The sequence below is a fragment of the Dipteris shenzhenensis genome, chromosome 2, assembly GCF_047967505.1.
Source record: "Dipteris shenzhenensis isolate YYH24624 ecotype China chromosome 2, Dip_SZ_1.0, whole genome shotgun sequence".
NCBI lineage: Eukaryota > Viridiplantae > Streptophyta > Polypodiopsida > Gleicheniales > Dipteridaceae > Dipteris > Dipteris shenzhenensis.
This window is the reverse complement of record NC_141597.1, coordinates 12,862,066-12,877,990: the sequence shown is the minus strand read 5'-3', so window position 1 is coordinate 12,877,990 and position 15,925 is coordinate 12,862,066. Positions and strand designations below refer to the sequence as shown.

The 15,925-nt window shown below is 44.3% G+C and overlaps 1 protein-coding gene across 2 annotated transcripts in view; it reads left to right on the top strand.

Moving 5' to 3' along the window:
- The window catches only part of LOC147904347 (rho GTPase-activating protein 7-like), a 72,398-nt gene that overhangs the window by 32,643 nt on the left and 23,830 nt on the right, over window positions 1–15,925 (top strand). The window contains exons 18-19 of one of the 2 annotated variants that reach the window (XR_015542236.1): window positions 655–768; window positions 879–1,053. Coding sequence is in view for 1 of the 2 variants with exons in the window: in XM_087386066.1 (XP_087242192.1) it covers window positions 655–768; window positions 884–1,053 (284 nt within the window). In the remaining variant the exon portion in view is untranslated. The remainder of the gene's footprint in view (window positions 1–654; window positions 769–878; window positions 1,054–15,925) is intronic. The other variant, XM_087386066.1, reaches the window with a different exon arrangement.

The window sequence follows — 15,925 nt, the reverse complement described above, 5'->3', positions numbered from 1 at the left end:
TGATATGGCCCACTCTGCAGTTGAGTTTTTTTCTATGATTATGATTTTGTTAGCATAGATTAGTACTCAGCAAGGGTCCTAGCGTACCCTTTGCTTCAGCCCACTGAGGCTTGTATGAGTTTGCTTTTCTGTGCACTTTGTCCCATAGGCCCGTGAGGCGTCCCTTGGACGTTAATCTCTCTCTCTCTCTCTCTCCCCCTAAAAATAAATAAATAAATAAATTATATATATATATATATATATATAAGTAAATAAATAAATAACTGTGTTTATCTATCTATCTATCTCCCTGTTCTTTGCTGCATTATAGTCAGAGTAAGCTTCGTGCTTTTGCATGTGTGTGCATAGGCAAGCATTTTTTTTTGGATGGGGGGTGTTTAGTGGTGGGAGTGTGCGCAGGTGGATGAGACTGAGAGTGGGTGGGTGTTTGATGGGTGTGAATGTGTGCATGTGTAGATGGGTACAGGTAGGGGTGGATTTGAGGGGGGGGGGGATTGCTTATGCTGCTTTGTATTCCTAGTACTCGGGGTGGGTGCATGTGCTGCTGCATATTTCTAAAACGTGGGAATGCTAATCACCTTTTCTACATTAAAGTTAGTGTTTCATAGGGTGGCTATAGCCTTAAGTGCTTATGAACTTTATTTGTATTGGAAGGTTTCAAGGTTGCAAGAACAGCTGCAAGCGGAGAGGGATCTTCGGGCGGCTTTGGAAAGTGGGCTAACCATGTCCGCATCTCAATTCTCCATGACACACAAGTTTGACTCAAAGGTCTGTTGGCAGTTATCGTTTAAAATGGGAAAGTTTCAAGTGAAACAAACCTAGGTTTTGAAATAGCTTTAAAGAGTTTGGTTAAAGCATTCCTACTCTTTTGTGATTAGATTAGACACGGGTTGATCTTGAGGCAATAGCAGCTGCAGAAGCAAATGTAGCCAGGCTGAAGCAAAGAATTGCCGAACTTCATGCTCAATTAAACCATCAACGTCAGCAACAGGGAGGCTCACTTTTGGACATAAATGAACGATACCAACGGGTTAAGGAGCTCCATACCCAACAGTGAGTCCTTTTACAGATCATAGAAATGTTTGTTTTTTATCACCATGAAATCTGTGCGCGCGCTCGCACCTGTCTGTTCGTCAGATAGATTACTCTGTTTACTTGTCTTCCAATGAAATCTTCTGATCTTGTAATTGCATTTCTTCTCTTTGGGGACTGCTCTTTGTAATATAAACATACATGGATTTCATAAAAAAAAGAAAAGTTGTGCGTCTGTACACACGCAAACATTCTAAAGAAAAAGCATGAAAATTACAAGTGTCCAAGTATGGAGTAATGGTGTACAGATACTCGGGCCATGTGCCTATGCTGTAGACAAAAGTGCAGTCAGATGTACAGTGGATCAGAGACCAATGGCCTTGGCTAGCCTGAACTCGGCAGGCTATTGTAGCTCTGGCAATTGATGTGTTTGTATTTCTGTCTAATGAGAGAGAGAGAGAGAGAGAGAGGGTTGGGGGTGGGGGGGAGGGAGGGATTGTATCAATGGCAGATCAAGAACATCAAGATCTGTAGGTTTATCTCTAACAAAGAGATGGAATTGACCCTTTGCCTTCATACAGTCTTCCCTTGATGACTAAGATTTCATCTTGAAGGTGTCTTTTCCCTTCTAAGCACATGGATGAGCTTCCTTCTTGCACTTATAATAGATGCACGCTTGCTTGCACACACATGTATTATGTATGTATAATGTATGTATGTATTTAGTATTTATGTGTGTATGCACAAGCATATTTTGAGAATCATGGGATCACAGAACAAACAAAAAATAAGCCTCACATTGCAGATGTGACGTGAAAACCCTAACAATACAAGCTAACTAAACTAGTGGTCATGCTGGCCTACAAGACTACTAGTAGAAGGACCCCTACAAGAGTAAATTTGTCATCTAATGTACTGCTGCAAATATTTGTCCTATAGCAACATACAGCAACCTATGCGAGTTGAGAAAGAAACAAAGACTTCCACTTCAGTACCCCCTCAAAATTGTCATTTTTTCTAATACTATCACCTCTCTTGGAGTTGTCAAACTTATATTTAGAAAGGTCTTTGTAGGAGCAAGTGGCAACGCACAGTGGAAAGATGTATACAACCTACAGATCCCTCAATGTGCGAAAATTCAGAAGATTCGTGCAGGCCTTGTAAAAATTCTCACGGCAATAAGTATTTTTCGAGACCCATTATACCTTACTCCCAAGTGGCTTGCAAGGTATATAGTGCTCTATCACGGTCTATACATCAGCACGACCTTGCCCTTCCTGCGAGCCACCCTTGACACCTACACCACCATGGGGTCGCATTGTCTTGATGAGAATGACGTTGATGACACTACTGATGCTATATGACTATGTACCTTTAGGACTTAGCACTCAACTTGGGTGATGATGCTTGCTTAGTAGCTCCACCCTTCTGCTTGTTTTTTGCAGGTTTTTATCAGTCCCATACAGCCATTGGTCTTTCATAGACTTTAATAAACTCTCTCTCTCTCTCTCTCTCTCTCTCTCTCTCTCTCTCTCTCTCTCTCTTCTTTCCCTGTAATTCAATTACCTATTTTCTCAAATGTACAGTTTAAAGCTAGAATATATGAATTCTAGACTTATTGAGTACCATAAGAGAAATCAGTATGATTGCATAATATATTAATTGACGATTGGCAAAAGAATATTTGTGACTCATAGTAATTCACGAAGAGTAGATACAATTTTTGTGAGAGATGTCTTAATATCTCCAGAATGGTCTCAATACAATCTTCAACAATGGGTTGCAAATGATATATTTCATTAGGTTGGAAGTGCTTCCTCCCCAATCAACCCTCCATACCACATGCACATGGACATACACTTCTCATCTCATAGCCACAAGGCTACTTCATGTGGCCTAGATGTCCTAGGCCTGATGTGGGCAAGGGTCTCCCAAACATTGTCCTATGAAAGGTTTGAGGGGTGTTGCGTATAGGGAGGATTGATATCATGTATTTCTTGGCATATAAACCTTCCTTGGAGTAAGGAAGGATAATTCTCTCTTAATCCACCCTAAACCTAATGTCCAATGTGCCATCCCCATCCTACCCACTAGAAATTGCGTGCAAGTCACTTGAGCTATCCCATTACCCTAGGTGAAAACATTAGTAAGATGCAAGATACAAAGTTGTGGCCAGCTCGTGATTAACTGCCAAAACTCTCCTTGAAAGAGCGAGTGTGACAAGCTCTAGTACAAAAGCTTATGGCACATGCTCTGTAGAAATGGAACCACCTATTGCTCATTAGATATGTCTCATTCCCCCTGTGCAAGCTCCTAGGATTCATTGAAAGCCAAGAGTCTGTCCCCATGTGTGTGCTCTGTGTATCAGTAAGGAAACATATTGACTTGCACTAGTTGATCTTGGCCAAAACTCAACAATACCAGAAGTAGCGTGATCCTCTCCAAGGATCCCTCCACAAAAGGGCTAGGTCGCCGCAAACTCTGAGCCTAAAAGCTCCTCCTCCTCCTCTTGCTGGATCTAGAATATCTGGATGATAAGCTCCCAATGAGCTCTCAAAGAGGTACCCTCCTGGCTTTAGCAGTCTATGTCCTCTGCAAGTGTTCTTGTCTCCATTGCAAAGGCTTCAACAAGTCCACCATTCCCACCTTCTAGCATCTTGCTTCTAGGCTTTGGAGAAATACTAAACACTTCCCCTTGTGCCTTCTAGGAATGCCTTCTAGGAAGGCATACACCTCCCACTCTCTGATTACATGCAAAACATAAAGACTAGAATATGGGGACAGCATGATATTAAGATTCAAATGAACAATCAATAATGCACGTACTAGAAAGTCCTCATGTTTGTCTGCTTGCTCCGAAAGCAAACCATGCACCTCATCGAGGCACACACATCTTCCTTGTGTAGTCTTGTAATGCCCCCTTCAGTACTACAGGTCCCATCTGACCCTGAATCCATAGGCCCTTTCAAGGAATCCTCCCTCATCAGCAATAGAGCCAACAGCTTGAAGAGTCCAAGCACTCATTGCTGTCCTTCACCTTCACAAAGGTTTTTGACTCCTCCAGACCAATACACAATGTCATACATCCTTATTGTAACACCTAGGTCTGCATATCTTACCTCATTAATACTTGGAAATGTCACCAAGAAAAGCTTTCCTCGACTACCACATTTACTGATTTTGACTCCTTTCATTCAGAATTGAACTCTTTCTTCTTCTTCTGATCCACCTTCTTTTTTATGCAATCCTTTGCGAAGTGCCCTCACAAACCTCAGTAGAAGCACCGCTTATGTTTTCATTTCTTCTTAGTCTCACCATCTGAAGTGTCCCCATCATCCTCAGATTTTTGTTGTTTGGATTGCCATTGTTAGGCTTGCCCTTTCCCTTGCCTTTACTCTTCTCTTGACGGTAAAGGCCTCATCCTTACTGAATCCACGTCTGTACTTCTTTTTTTGTAGAAGCAAAGGCCTAGTTCCTCGAAAGGAACCGGCATCGACCGCTACCATGCAATCATTGTAGTAACAAAGCTTTGTAGCTCTTGGGAAGCATGCCAAGCAATAGCCTAGCCATCTTAGCTTCATCTTCGTGTTGTCGTCGTGTACTGGATCTGAAACCGGCCTCTAATCACTCAGAGGGCAGTGGAACTAAACCTTTAATCACTTCAGCACTTATTTACAGCTCACAAAGCATATATCACAACCATTAACCATTGCATGATCACCATTTGGCATTTACCCATTTGTTCACAAACAAAACCACTGAAAAAGGAATGGAGGCTAGAATGCCCTTGCTCAACAGACATAGACAAGTGCACCCGATTGGCCCCAAACACCGTGGCGCCCCTTTCGGTATTTCTTTATATTTCACAGTGAAATGATTACAAGTTGCATCTGGGAGACCTTCCCTGCAACTGAGCACGCAGCCCCAATTCACTAAGCCTTCGCAAGGCTTTCAAGCATAGAACACCATCACATAAGTGCACTTAACCCATAGGCTCAACCCAAAGGCATTCTCTTTTCCGAGTGCAATTCCATTGGCTGTCCAGATGCAATCACACTGCACCCCAGCTGCACTCTCTTTGAGTGGTTTCCAGATGGCATTCACAAAGCTTTTCAAAGCTCCAAAATAAAATCAGCAAAGTACCCAACCAAAGAATGACTCATGTAGCTCTGCCTGGGCACCTGCGAGCCAAGAAAGAGGCGGCACACGAGGCCAACCAATAGCTTATGGCAAAAAGAAATTGCAGTAGCAAAATCACAACTCACCAAGCCCTGAAAAACTCGAACCAAGTCCTCAATCGCCAAGAGGACATAGTAGCCAATGCCCAATTGCATTCTCAGCCAAAGAGGAGTGCAAAGGCATGAAGAAAGAGCATTTACAAGAGCCGACCAGCAAGAATTCCACTGAAAAATGCGAAAAGAAGCACTTCTGTCGCGAAGAAGTGGGAGTTCTTGGGCTCAAAAGAAGCGTGCTTCAGAGAGGAATGCATTGAGAAGGTTTTGGAGAAGTTTCATCGCCGGAAAGTCCTCCAAAACTGAGAAAAACCAGTCAACCAGCGCGTCGGACCACTCGAAATTCAACAGAAAGCTGTAGCTTTGCAAGAGGAGAGGCCCAGGAGGCGGTAGAAGAAAAAAGGTCAAGAAAAAGCCACTTTTGCAAATTCGACCAGCAAAAGAAGTGCTCAGCTCTGCCCATTCTACCAAACGCACAGAGGGAAAAGCATATCACTACGAAGGGGAGGCAGAGGGGAAGCCATCGGGCCAAACGGAAGTCGAGGATTTCGGAGCAGCAAGGAGGTCAAGGTTCCATAGCAAGCACTGCCTTACAAAGGGCTCTCCAGGAGGATCAGTCGGAAGGCGTGATTGCGGGGCATGTTTACGAGGCCAAGTCAAGCTCTAGGGAAGCATGTAGGCCAAGTGTTTTTGAAGTGCCACCGAGGTAGGAGAACAGTGTTTTGTGGTATTCACAAGTCCACATCTAGTCAGCAATCTGCTGATAGAGGGTGGCACACTTAACAGATATTTTTGTATTGTGTCCACATTGGAGAGAAATATATATTGCTGGTTCTACAACTCTATTGTGCATTGTCCATTTACTTGCTACACATTCTATGCTAAGTACACGTTAAGGAAAGAAGTTTGAGATTGAAATACACCACTCTGTGATTCTTGGGCTCCATAACCTTAACTATGGGGTTGGTCTTCCTCTGTGCATACCCTTTGTTTGGTCCCCTAAGATGGTATCCAAGCCTTAACAGAAGTTCACAAGTGATTGGAGCTTGTGACTGCTCTAGCAGTTATAGTACCTATAGACCCTATAGAAGTGAAGTATTGGATGATGCGTGATGTGTGGGCCTTGGCCATATTATCGGCACCACTACGGATTCTGTGCTCCTGTTGGTGGACCCTACCCTTGCCATGTGGAACATATTGAAGAGTATGTATCCGCTGAATAACGATGCAAGAATTCTAGACCTCAAGACAGAGTCGTACAGCAAGGGCATGGATGAGGGGGATCCTGTCACGGGGGCGGGAAATTCTAATTACTTTAATGTACTACAAGACCGTGACAACTTTGGTTTTAAAAGTCCAAGCGTGGGCTTAATAATGTGTAATTAAATGCAGCATGGTGCCTAGCACATAAGCGTAATTAATCCCTAGGCCCAAAGGCATTCCAAGGAATTAAAAGAGTGGTTGTTGGGAAATGATGACGTGGCATTTTTAATGGGCCCCCTAGAGGGCCATGTACCTTCAATGGCCCCCCTAGAGTTCCAGGTGGCTCTAGTGCCTTCTACATGCTCCTTTGCCATTCCTGGACCTTCCTGGGCCTTCTAAACTTCACATGTGTGGTTTTCTCTCTCATCTTCTCCCTTTGTTGAGATTTTGGACTGGTTTTTCAGCTTCCTTCAGCTGAATTCCGTTTTTCTTCATAACTCCTCACCCGTTTGGATTCCTCGACTTCCGTTTGGCCCGATGGCTTTCCCTCTGCCTCCCCTTCGTAGTGATATGCTTTTCCCTCCGTGCGTTTGGTAGAACGGGCAGAGCTGAGCACTTCTTTTGCTGGTCGAATTTGCAAAAGTGGCTTTTTCTTGACCTTTTCTCTTCTACCGCCTCCTGGGCCTCTCCTCTTGCAAAGCTACAGCTTTCTGTTGAATTTCGAGTGGTCCGACGCGCTGGTTGACTGGTTTTTCTCAGTTTTGGAGGACTTTCCGGCGATGAAACTTCTCCAAAACCTTCTCAATGCATTCCTCTCTGAAGCACGCTTCTTTTGAGCCCAAGAACTCCCACTTCTTCGCGACAAAAGTGCTTCTTTTCGCATTTTTCAGTGGAATTCTTGCTGGTCGGCTCTTGTAAATGCTCTTTCTTCATGCCTTTGCACTCCTCTTTGGCTGAGAATGCAATTGGGCATTGGCTACTATGTCCTCTTGGCGATTGAGGACTTGGTTCGAGTTTTTCAGGGCTTGGTGAGTTGTGATTTTGCTACTGCAATTTCTTTTTGCCATAAGCTATTGGTTGGCCTCGTGTGCCGCCTCTTTCTGGGCTCGCAGGTGCCCAGGCAGAGCTACATGAGTCATTCTTTGGTTGGGTACTTTGCTGATTTTATTTTGGAGCTTTGAAAAGCTTTGTGAATGCCATCTGGAAACCACTCAAAGAGAGTGCAGCTGGGGTGCAGTGTGATTGCATCTGGACAGCCAATGGAATTGCACTCGGAAAAGAGAATGCCTTTGGGTTGAGCCTATGGGTTAAGTGCACTTATGTGATGGTGTTCTATGCTTGAAAGCCTTGCGAAGGCTTAGTGAATTGGGGCTGCGTGCTCAATTGCAGGGAAGGTCTCCCAGATGCAACTTGTAATCATTTCACTATGAAATATAAAGAAATACCGAAAGGGGCGCCACGGTGTTTGGGGCCAATCGGGTGCACTTGTCTATGTCTATTGAGCAGGGGCATTCTAGCCTCCATCCCTTTTTCAGTGGTTTTGTTTGTGAACAAATGGGTAAATGCCAAATGGTGATCATGCAATGGTTAATGGTTGTGATATATGCTTTGTGAGCAGTAAATAAGTGCTGAAGTGATTAAAGGTTTAGTTCCACTGCCCTCTGAGTGATTAGAGGCCGGTTTCATTGGTTCCATTGCCGGGATACCACACACTCTTTCTCAAGAGGTGGGCCTCGGTAGTTTGGTGGAAGGATATCTTTGCTGCGCTTTTTGACAGCTGAATATTACAACCATAAACATGGTGAGTACCCATGAGCAAGAGAGCTCCACAACTCCTCAAAGGAGAAGGCAGGAAAGCCTTAATAATCCAGCTAGTGTACAGCTGCAGGAAGCACAACAAATGCCTTTTGAGCAGGCCACACATGAAGCTACAACTGAGCTCAACGGTGATACTAGTTCTAGCAGTGAGTCAGATGATGCTACTATGTTGAATGCACAGCTTGCAAGTGCAGTGACTGCTTTGACTCAGCTGGCTCAAAATTTGGCTCAGATTGTGCAAACAAATGCCAAGAAGAAGAAGAAATCAAGAAATCACAATCACGGAAAGAGTGAGTACACACATGCATCAGCTTCTCATGGCGGACCGCACACTCATGCATCAGTTTCCCATGAGGGACAGCCATCAAAAATGACTCAGAAAGTGACTTCCAAGAGAGAGGAATCGCCCAAAAGAACTTGAGAAAGAGGTACAAAAAGTACATCCAGTGCAACAGTATGAGCAGCCAGCACAAGGCCTTGGTTTGGGTATTTCTACTCCTCAAAATAATAATGTGCAGTCCATAAATGTGGCTCAACCACCTCAGCCATATTTGAGGCAGCAACCTGAATATTTTGGTACAAATTCTATCTTTGATGCTATGTTGATTTCACCGCCAATTGGGCATAGAAAGCAAGCCATGTATGACAATGTGGGAATGCAGCCAGGCATGCAAGCCACAGCATATGCTCCCATGCCTAATGTTCAGCCAAGCATGGCTCTCCCTAGTGAAGGGAATGCTGCAAATATACAGCCATCTTTGGGACAGCCAATATCAAATGTATATAAAGAATTTAAGGATGGTGGTTCTCATGTCAAGTTTGATACATATAATGGAGTACAGGACAGGTACAAAGCCCTCACATTCCTTCAACAGTTTGATGCTGCATTTCTTGGGGGTTTGTTTACAGAAGCATCCAAGATGAGGAAGGTTGCCACATTTTTGAAAGGCAATGCACTTAAGTGGTACACCAACCTTATGCTTCATGGAGATGCACCTACTACTTGGCTGGAATTTAAGCAAGTGTTCTCTTCTACTTGGCTTACTCCAACTTTTGAAGTTGAAGTACTTTCACACTGGCATGACTTGTCATACAAACTTTGTAAGAATCTTGATGATTACACCCAGAGGTTTTGGGATGTTTTGCTGCCATTGAGCTCTTACAGGCATGTTTCTTTGAAAGAGCAAATAGAGAGGTACTGTTGTGGATTGCCTAGTGAGCTACGTGATTATTGCATCAAAACCAAGGTGGGTTCTATGACTCAATTAATTGAGAATGCAAGGACAGCATATGCATGGATGCAGGAGAAGAATTTGGGCTTTATGGACAGCAAGAAAGAAGACAACAGACGGGCTGCCAAACACCAGGATAAGGACATCAAATCTGAAAATAAAAATTATGGCAAACGACCGTTTCAAAAGGGAGGAAAAGCCCAATTCAAAGCTGGTCAAAGGCGTGGACAGCCTAATAAACAGCCCCGTACCAAGTTATCTGATGAAGAGAAAAAGTCACTCATGGAGCAAAACAAATGTTTTATATGCAAAGGAGAGGGACACCGCTCTTATGATTGCCCATTCAAGAAAAGAGACAGGTCAGATGATGATAAGAATGGTGATAAACAGGCTGATCGGAAGGGCAAAAAGCCTAAACCTTCTGCAGGACTTCTTCCAGATGTGATTGGGAGTTTGCCACATGCACATGATGAAGAGGAAATGAAAAAGACTGAGATGTGCAGAGCATGGGGAAAAATCAGAAATCAGAATTGTTTGTTTTTCTTTGATTCTGGGGCAAAGGCAAATTTCATAACTCCTGATATGGCAGGAAGGCTTGGCATCGAGCCTGAGGAAATGGGGCCATCCGGCATGTGTGATATGGCCAACCCTGAACTCAACACACCTGTCACTCCTATCATTGGCAAGTTGAGGATGCATATCCAGGGATATCAGGATGCAGAGGACTTCTACATTATGCCTTTGCCAGAGTGTGATGCTTTGCTTGGGATGCCTTGGATGTACAGGGTGGGGGCTGATGTGCAGATGAGAAACAAGAAGATTTATTTAACTCATAGAGGCAAAAATCATGTACTTGATGTAAAGTTGAAAGGGGAGTCCATCCCTATAGTTTCAGCTTCTTGTATTTCCAATGTAATAAAGCGTCATATTTCAGCGTACTTGATTTTTGTCAAAGAGGACAGCCAACCAGTTCAAGAAGGCTCTACTCTTTCTGCTTTAGATAGAGAAAGGGCTGCTTTTATTTCAGATTTTCAAGATTGTTTCTCAGATGCACTTCCTCAAGAATTACCTCCCAAGAGGCCCGAGGATCATCAAATTGATATAATTCCAGGAAGCTCACCGCCTAATATACCTCCCTATCGTGTCAGTAAGGCACAACAGGAAGAGATAATGTCACAAGTGAAGGAACTCTTGGAAAAGGAATTAATACAGCCAAGTAATTCTCCTTACTGTTCCCCTGTGTTGCTTGTGCAAAAGAAGGATGGCAGTTGGAGAATGTGTATTGATTATAGGGCTTTGAATAAAGTCACAATTAAGAACCGTTCTCCAATTCCACGCATTGATGATATATTGGATCGGTTGGAAGGTTCCTCAATGTTCAGTCGTATTGACCTTAAAAGTGGATACCATCAGATAAGGATACGGCCTGAAGATGTCTACAAGACTGCCTTCCGCACTTCATTTGGCTTATATGAGTTCCTTGTGATGCCTTTTGGTTTGACTAATGCACCTGCCACTTTCAATAGAATGATGGACAGAATTTTTAGAGCACACAGAAAGTTTGTGGGCACTTTCTTCGATGACATCATTGTGTTCTCTAAAAATGAGCAGGAGCACAGGAAACACCTCACTATTGTGTTTCAAGAGTTGAAAAGACACAAGCTATTAATAAACACCAAGAAAAGTGAGTTCTTTATGCATGAGATTCATTTTCTCGGTCATATAGTGTCAAAGGATGGAGTCAAGATGGATCCTGCAAAAGTTGAGGCCATAAGGAGTTGGCCAATTTTGAAAAATCTGCATGAAGTCAGAAGCTTTCTTGGGTTGTGTTCATACTATCGGAGGTTTATAAAGTACTTTGCAGAAATTGCTTCTCCCTTGCATGCTTTACAAAAGAAAGCTGTACCGTTTCGGTGGGGACCAAAGGAAAATGCAGCTTTTGAAGAGCTGAAGCAAAAATTGTGTTCTGAACCCGTTATTATCTTGCCAGATCTTGCAAAACCCTTCGCTGTAACTTGTGATGCATGTGGGAACAGCATAGGAGGCACTTTGATGCAGGATGGCAGAGTGGTTGCATATGAGAGTAGAGTTCTCAAAGATGCTGAATTGTACTTGCAGACATACGAGAAGGAAATGTTAGCAGTGATACATGCTTTGACCACATGGAAACATTACCTTCTTGGAGCTGATTTTTATGTGCAAACTGATCTCATCAGTCACTTAGATATTTTCTCACGCAGAGAAAATTATCTGAAAAGCACATGAGATGGGCTAACTTCCTCTCAATGTTTCATTTTCAAATTGTACATGTGCCGGGTAACAAAAATGTCGTGGCTGATGCACTTTCCAGGAAACCACAGCCTGAAGCAGTCTCCAAGAAACCCAGTGTTTCAGCAGTGAGCATTGCTTATAACAATGTGTTAGATGTGATGAAAGATCAGTATGTTAATGATGCTGATTTTTCAACTATTTATGAACAGCTTTCTGATGGTCAAAGGCATGATCACTATATGTTGAAAGAGGGTTTCATTTTGATGCATGGACGACTCTGTGTCACTGATCAAATGCGACAGAAAGTCATAATGGAAAGTCATGCTCCTCCATATGCAAGACATAGGGGAATTACAGCAACAATTACAGCAGTGGAGCAATACTTTTATTTGCCATCTTTGAGGAAAGATGTGGAAGAATATGTGAGAACATGCATGGTTTGTCAGAAAGTAAAGTTTGACAGGCAGAAGGCACCTGGGTTGTTACATCCTTTGCCAATTCCGGATAGACCATGGCAAAGCATAGCTATGGATTTTGTGTTTGATCTTCCACGTACTCCTACTGGACATGATGGATTGTGGACAATAATTTGCAGGTTTAGCAAACAAGCCCACTTTGTGCCAGTAAGAAAGAAAATTACAGCAGATCAAATGGCCAAATTGTTTTTGCAGCATGTCTTTAAGTATCATGGGATGCCTGAATCCATAATCAGTGATAGAGTTCCGAGGATGACCAGCCTCTTTTGGAGAGGACTGTTTGAAAATATGGGCACTACGCTGAATTTTTCGTCATCTTTTCACCCTCAGTCTGATGGACAATCTGAGCAGGAAAACTCTACCATCTTGGATATGTTTAAATGCTATGTCTCAGACCACAAAAGCAAATGGGAGCATTATTTGCCTTTGCTGGAATATGCTTACAATAATACGGTGCACACATCCACAGGTAAAGCACCTTTTGAAATAGTGGAAGGTGCCAGGAAGATACCTCCCATTTTGCATACAAAAGAGAAAATCTTCGAAGCTGATCGTTTTGTGGAAAGCCTTGAAGAGGCTTACAAGAAGATCAAATATGCCTTGCAAAGAAGTCAAGACAAGCAGAAAAGAGCAGCAGATAAGCACCGCAGGGAATTGGTATTCACAGAAGGTGATTGGGTTTTGCTGCGTTTTCAGAAGGCAAGGCTGAAAAATAAGAAAGGCAAGGAAAGGTTGTACACAAAGCTGAACATGCGTTACTATGGTCCTTTCCAGGTTTCTGAAAAGATAAACGAGGTAGCTTACAGGCTGAAGTTGCCTCCGCATTGGAAGATACATAATGCTTTTCATGTGAGTTTATTAAAGCAATATCATGGAGATATTCCCGAGGATGTACCTGATGAGGTGCAGCCTGAAGTGGAAGAACATGATGAACTTCTGGTCCCAGAGCAGATTCTGGCACACAGAGATAGAAAGCTCAAGGGTAAAGTTATCCGTCGCTACTTGGTAAAATTTCAAAATTACCCATCACTTGATGCGAAATGGATGGAGGAAGGTGAACTGGCAGATTCACCTGGGATATTGCAGCTTTACCTTGATGCTTTCCAATTAGAGCCGACTGCGGTCCGGGCTCCTACAGGTAGTTCAGCAGAGCGAGCGTCTGGAGCATTACCTAATGTTCGAGAGGGGGGTAGCACCTCCACTCCGTCAGTACAGACGGGCTCACTGTGATTTCATGAGGTCGCTTGATGACACCGTATGTCTCATCCGAGATACTGAGCTGACAGTATTTCTGCTGTGAGACTTCATGATATTGATGCATCTTGACTATTGATCGCCGAGGATCACATAGATTTTGAGCAGTATATATGGATGGAAGCATGCCTCTCCTAGCAATATTTTCACTGTCTCTGTATACTATAGCTGCGGCTTTCTTGTATACTCTTTTATGCTATATTTCATGCTCGCTCCTGTGTTTTGGGGCAGCAAACTGTGGTTTGCTGTTTCAAGAGAGGGGTATGTCACGGGGGCGTGAAATTCTAAGTACTTTAATGTACTACAAGACCGTGACAACTTTGGTTTTAAAAGTCCAAGCGTGGGCTTAATAATGTGTAATTAAACGCAGCATGGTGCCTAGCACATAAGCGTAATTAATCCCTAGGCCCAAAGGCATTCCAAGGAATTAAAAGAGTGGTTGTTGGGAAATGATGACGTGGCATTTTTAATGGGCCCCCTAGAGGGCCATGTACCTTCAGTGGCCCCCCTAGAGTTCCAGGTGGCTCTAGTGCCTTCTACATGCTCCTTTGCCATTCCTGGACCTTCCTGGGCCTTCTAAACTTCACATGTGTGGTTTTCTCTCTCATCTTCTCCCTTCATCCGTACAAAGGTGCCAGGATTCGGTACCGTTCCCATGACTGTTCCAGGCCCTAAACCTGTCCGAACTGTTGCTGAACCTCCAGTCTATGCCATCTGGCATCACGGCTGCTCTCGACAGGGTCCCAAGCTCTGTTGCTGCTCCGATTCTACACGAGACATCTCCTTGCAGCCAGGTACATCTCTTGGATGTGCTGCCCACGTGGCAGCCCATATGCTATCCATGTGGTGGCAGCCTTGCCTTCTTAGTTCAGTCTGCCACTATGGCCCCGCCCATGCACTCCTCATATGGGAGGTCACAGATGGGGAGGTGACGTTCCAACACAGAGGAGCAACAGCTCATAAGTTATCTTTGTGAATCCTGTGTTGGATTAGTAGAGGTCACGTCCCCATCTGTGAGCCCCCAAATGAGGAGTGCATCGGGGGGTGGACCATAGAGAAATATAAAGGCATTTGAGGCTGCCACATGGGCAGCAAACAGGCTGCCATGTGGGCAGCACAAAGAGAGGAGTCGTCCTGGAGGGCAGATCTGAGGCGGAAGTGCCACATGCCTGTCCACGAGTGGAGAGAGCCAGATTGCGCAGGGAATCCAGCAGCATTTGCAGGCAGAATGCCGGCAATGATGTCAGCAGGTGTACGGGCAGGTACAGCAGGCTGTATAGAGGGGTTTGATGGAGGTCCGGAGCTTTAGGAGACCTAAACAGGTGCGGAATATGCACAGCATGCAGGTGCACTGTTTGGGAGTCGGGACAGTCTTGGGGCAGATATGAGCCCCTATCATCAGCCTGGGCCAATGGCTGGATGCCATGTAACCAGACAGGCCAGCAAAGGGCCTCAAATTGAGGATCCTGCAGGTCGGATTTTGCAGATAAAGGGGCTGACCCCCAGTCCTGTGGTAGGGGAAATCCAGTCAGCCCATTTAGGGCTGACTGGTTGGTTGGTTTGGAGGGCTTGGAGCCCTATATAAGGGGCCATTTGGGGCCTCACTGGGCATCATCTGGAGCAGCCAACCACCAGTAGATAGGAGCGGCAGACCAGCCTCTTTTGGGCCTACATCCAGGAGGAGAAAAGAGTGTTGGAGGGCTGAATACTAAGCTTGAGAGGGCTGCCCAGCTGACTACCCAGGCAGTAAGGTGGAGAGATCACTGGATGAAGAGTCTACATAAGCTCAGGAAGGAGCACGCGGGACAGGGATCTAGAGGTGCCAAGGAGATAGTAGGAGAACTTTTGGCAAGATCAGAGCACCACAGTCTGGTGGGATTCTGCATCTCTCTTTTGTATTGTGTCCAGTTTTGGATGGAAATATACCTTTTGTGGATTCTATATCTCTCTTGTGATTCACAGTCTATTTACTAGCTTGCACACACTCATGATTGTGAAGTACACATAAGTAAAGAAGTATTTGATTCCATGGTTAAACATTTCGCATTCCTGGGGACCCTCTATTAGTCTTCCCTTGCGGGATACCTTGTGTCGGGTTCATCCTTCCTAACATCCTAGTGAGGGAGCTTTGTCTTTAGGTGCTCTTGGAGCTTTTGCGCCACTAAATATGCAGGTTGTCCATATAGCTGTGCATATTCCGCACCTCTCTTCCAGTGCAACAAACTCCTCCGTACAGCTTGTTGTACCTGCCCGTACACTTGCTGATGTCATCGACTGCTTTCTGTTGGGTGCAAGAAGCAATGGAATGGGAGTGGAGTGTGGGAAGAAAACAACAAGCTGGAGCAAAATGTAGTACTGCTCAAATGGATAAGAGGAAAATACAAAGGGTGGCCTATACGGCCCCCAA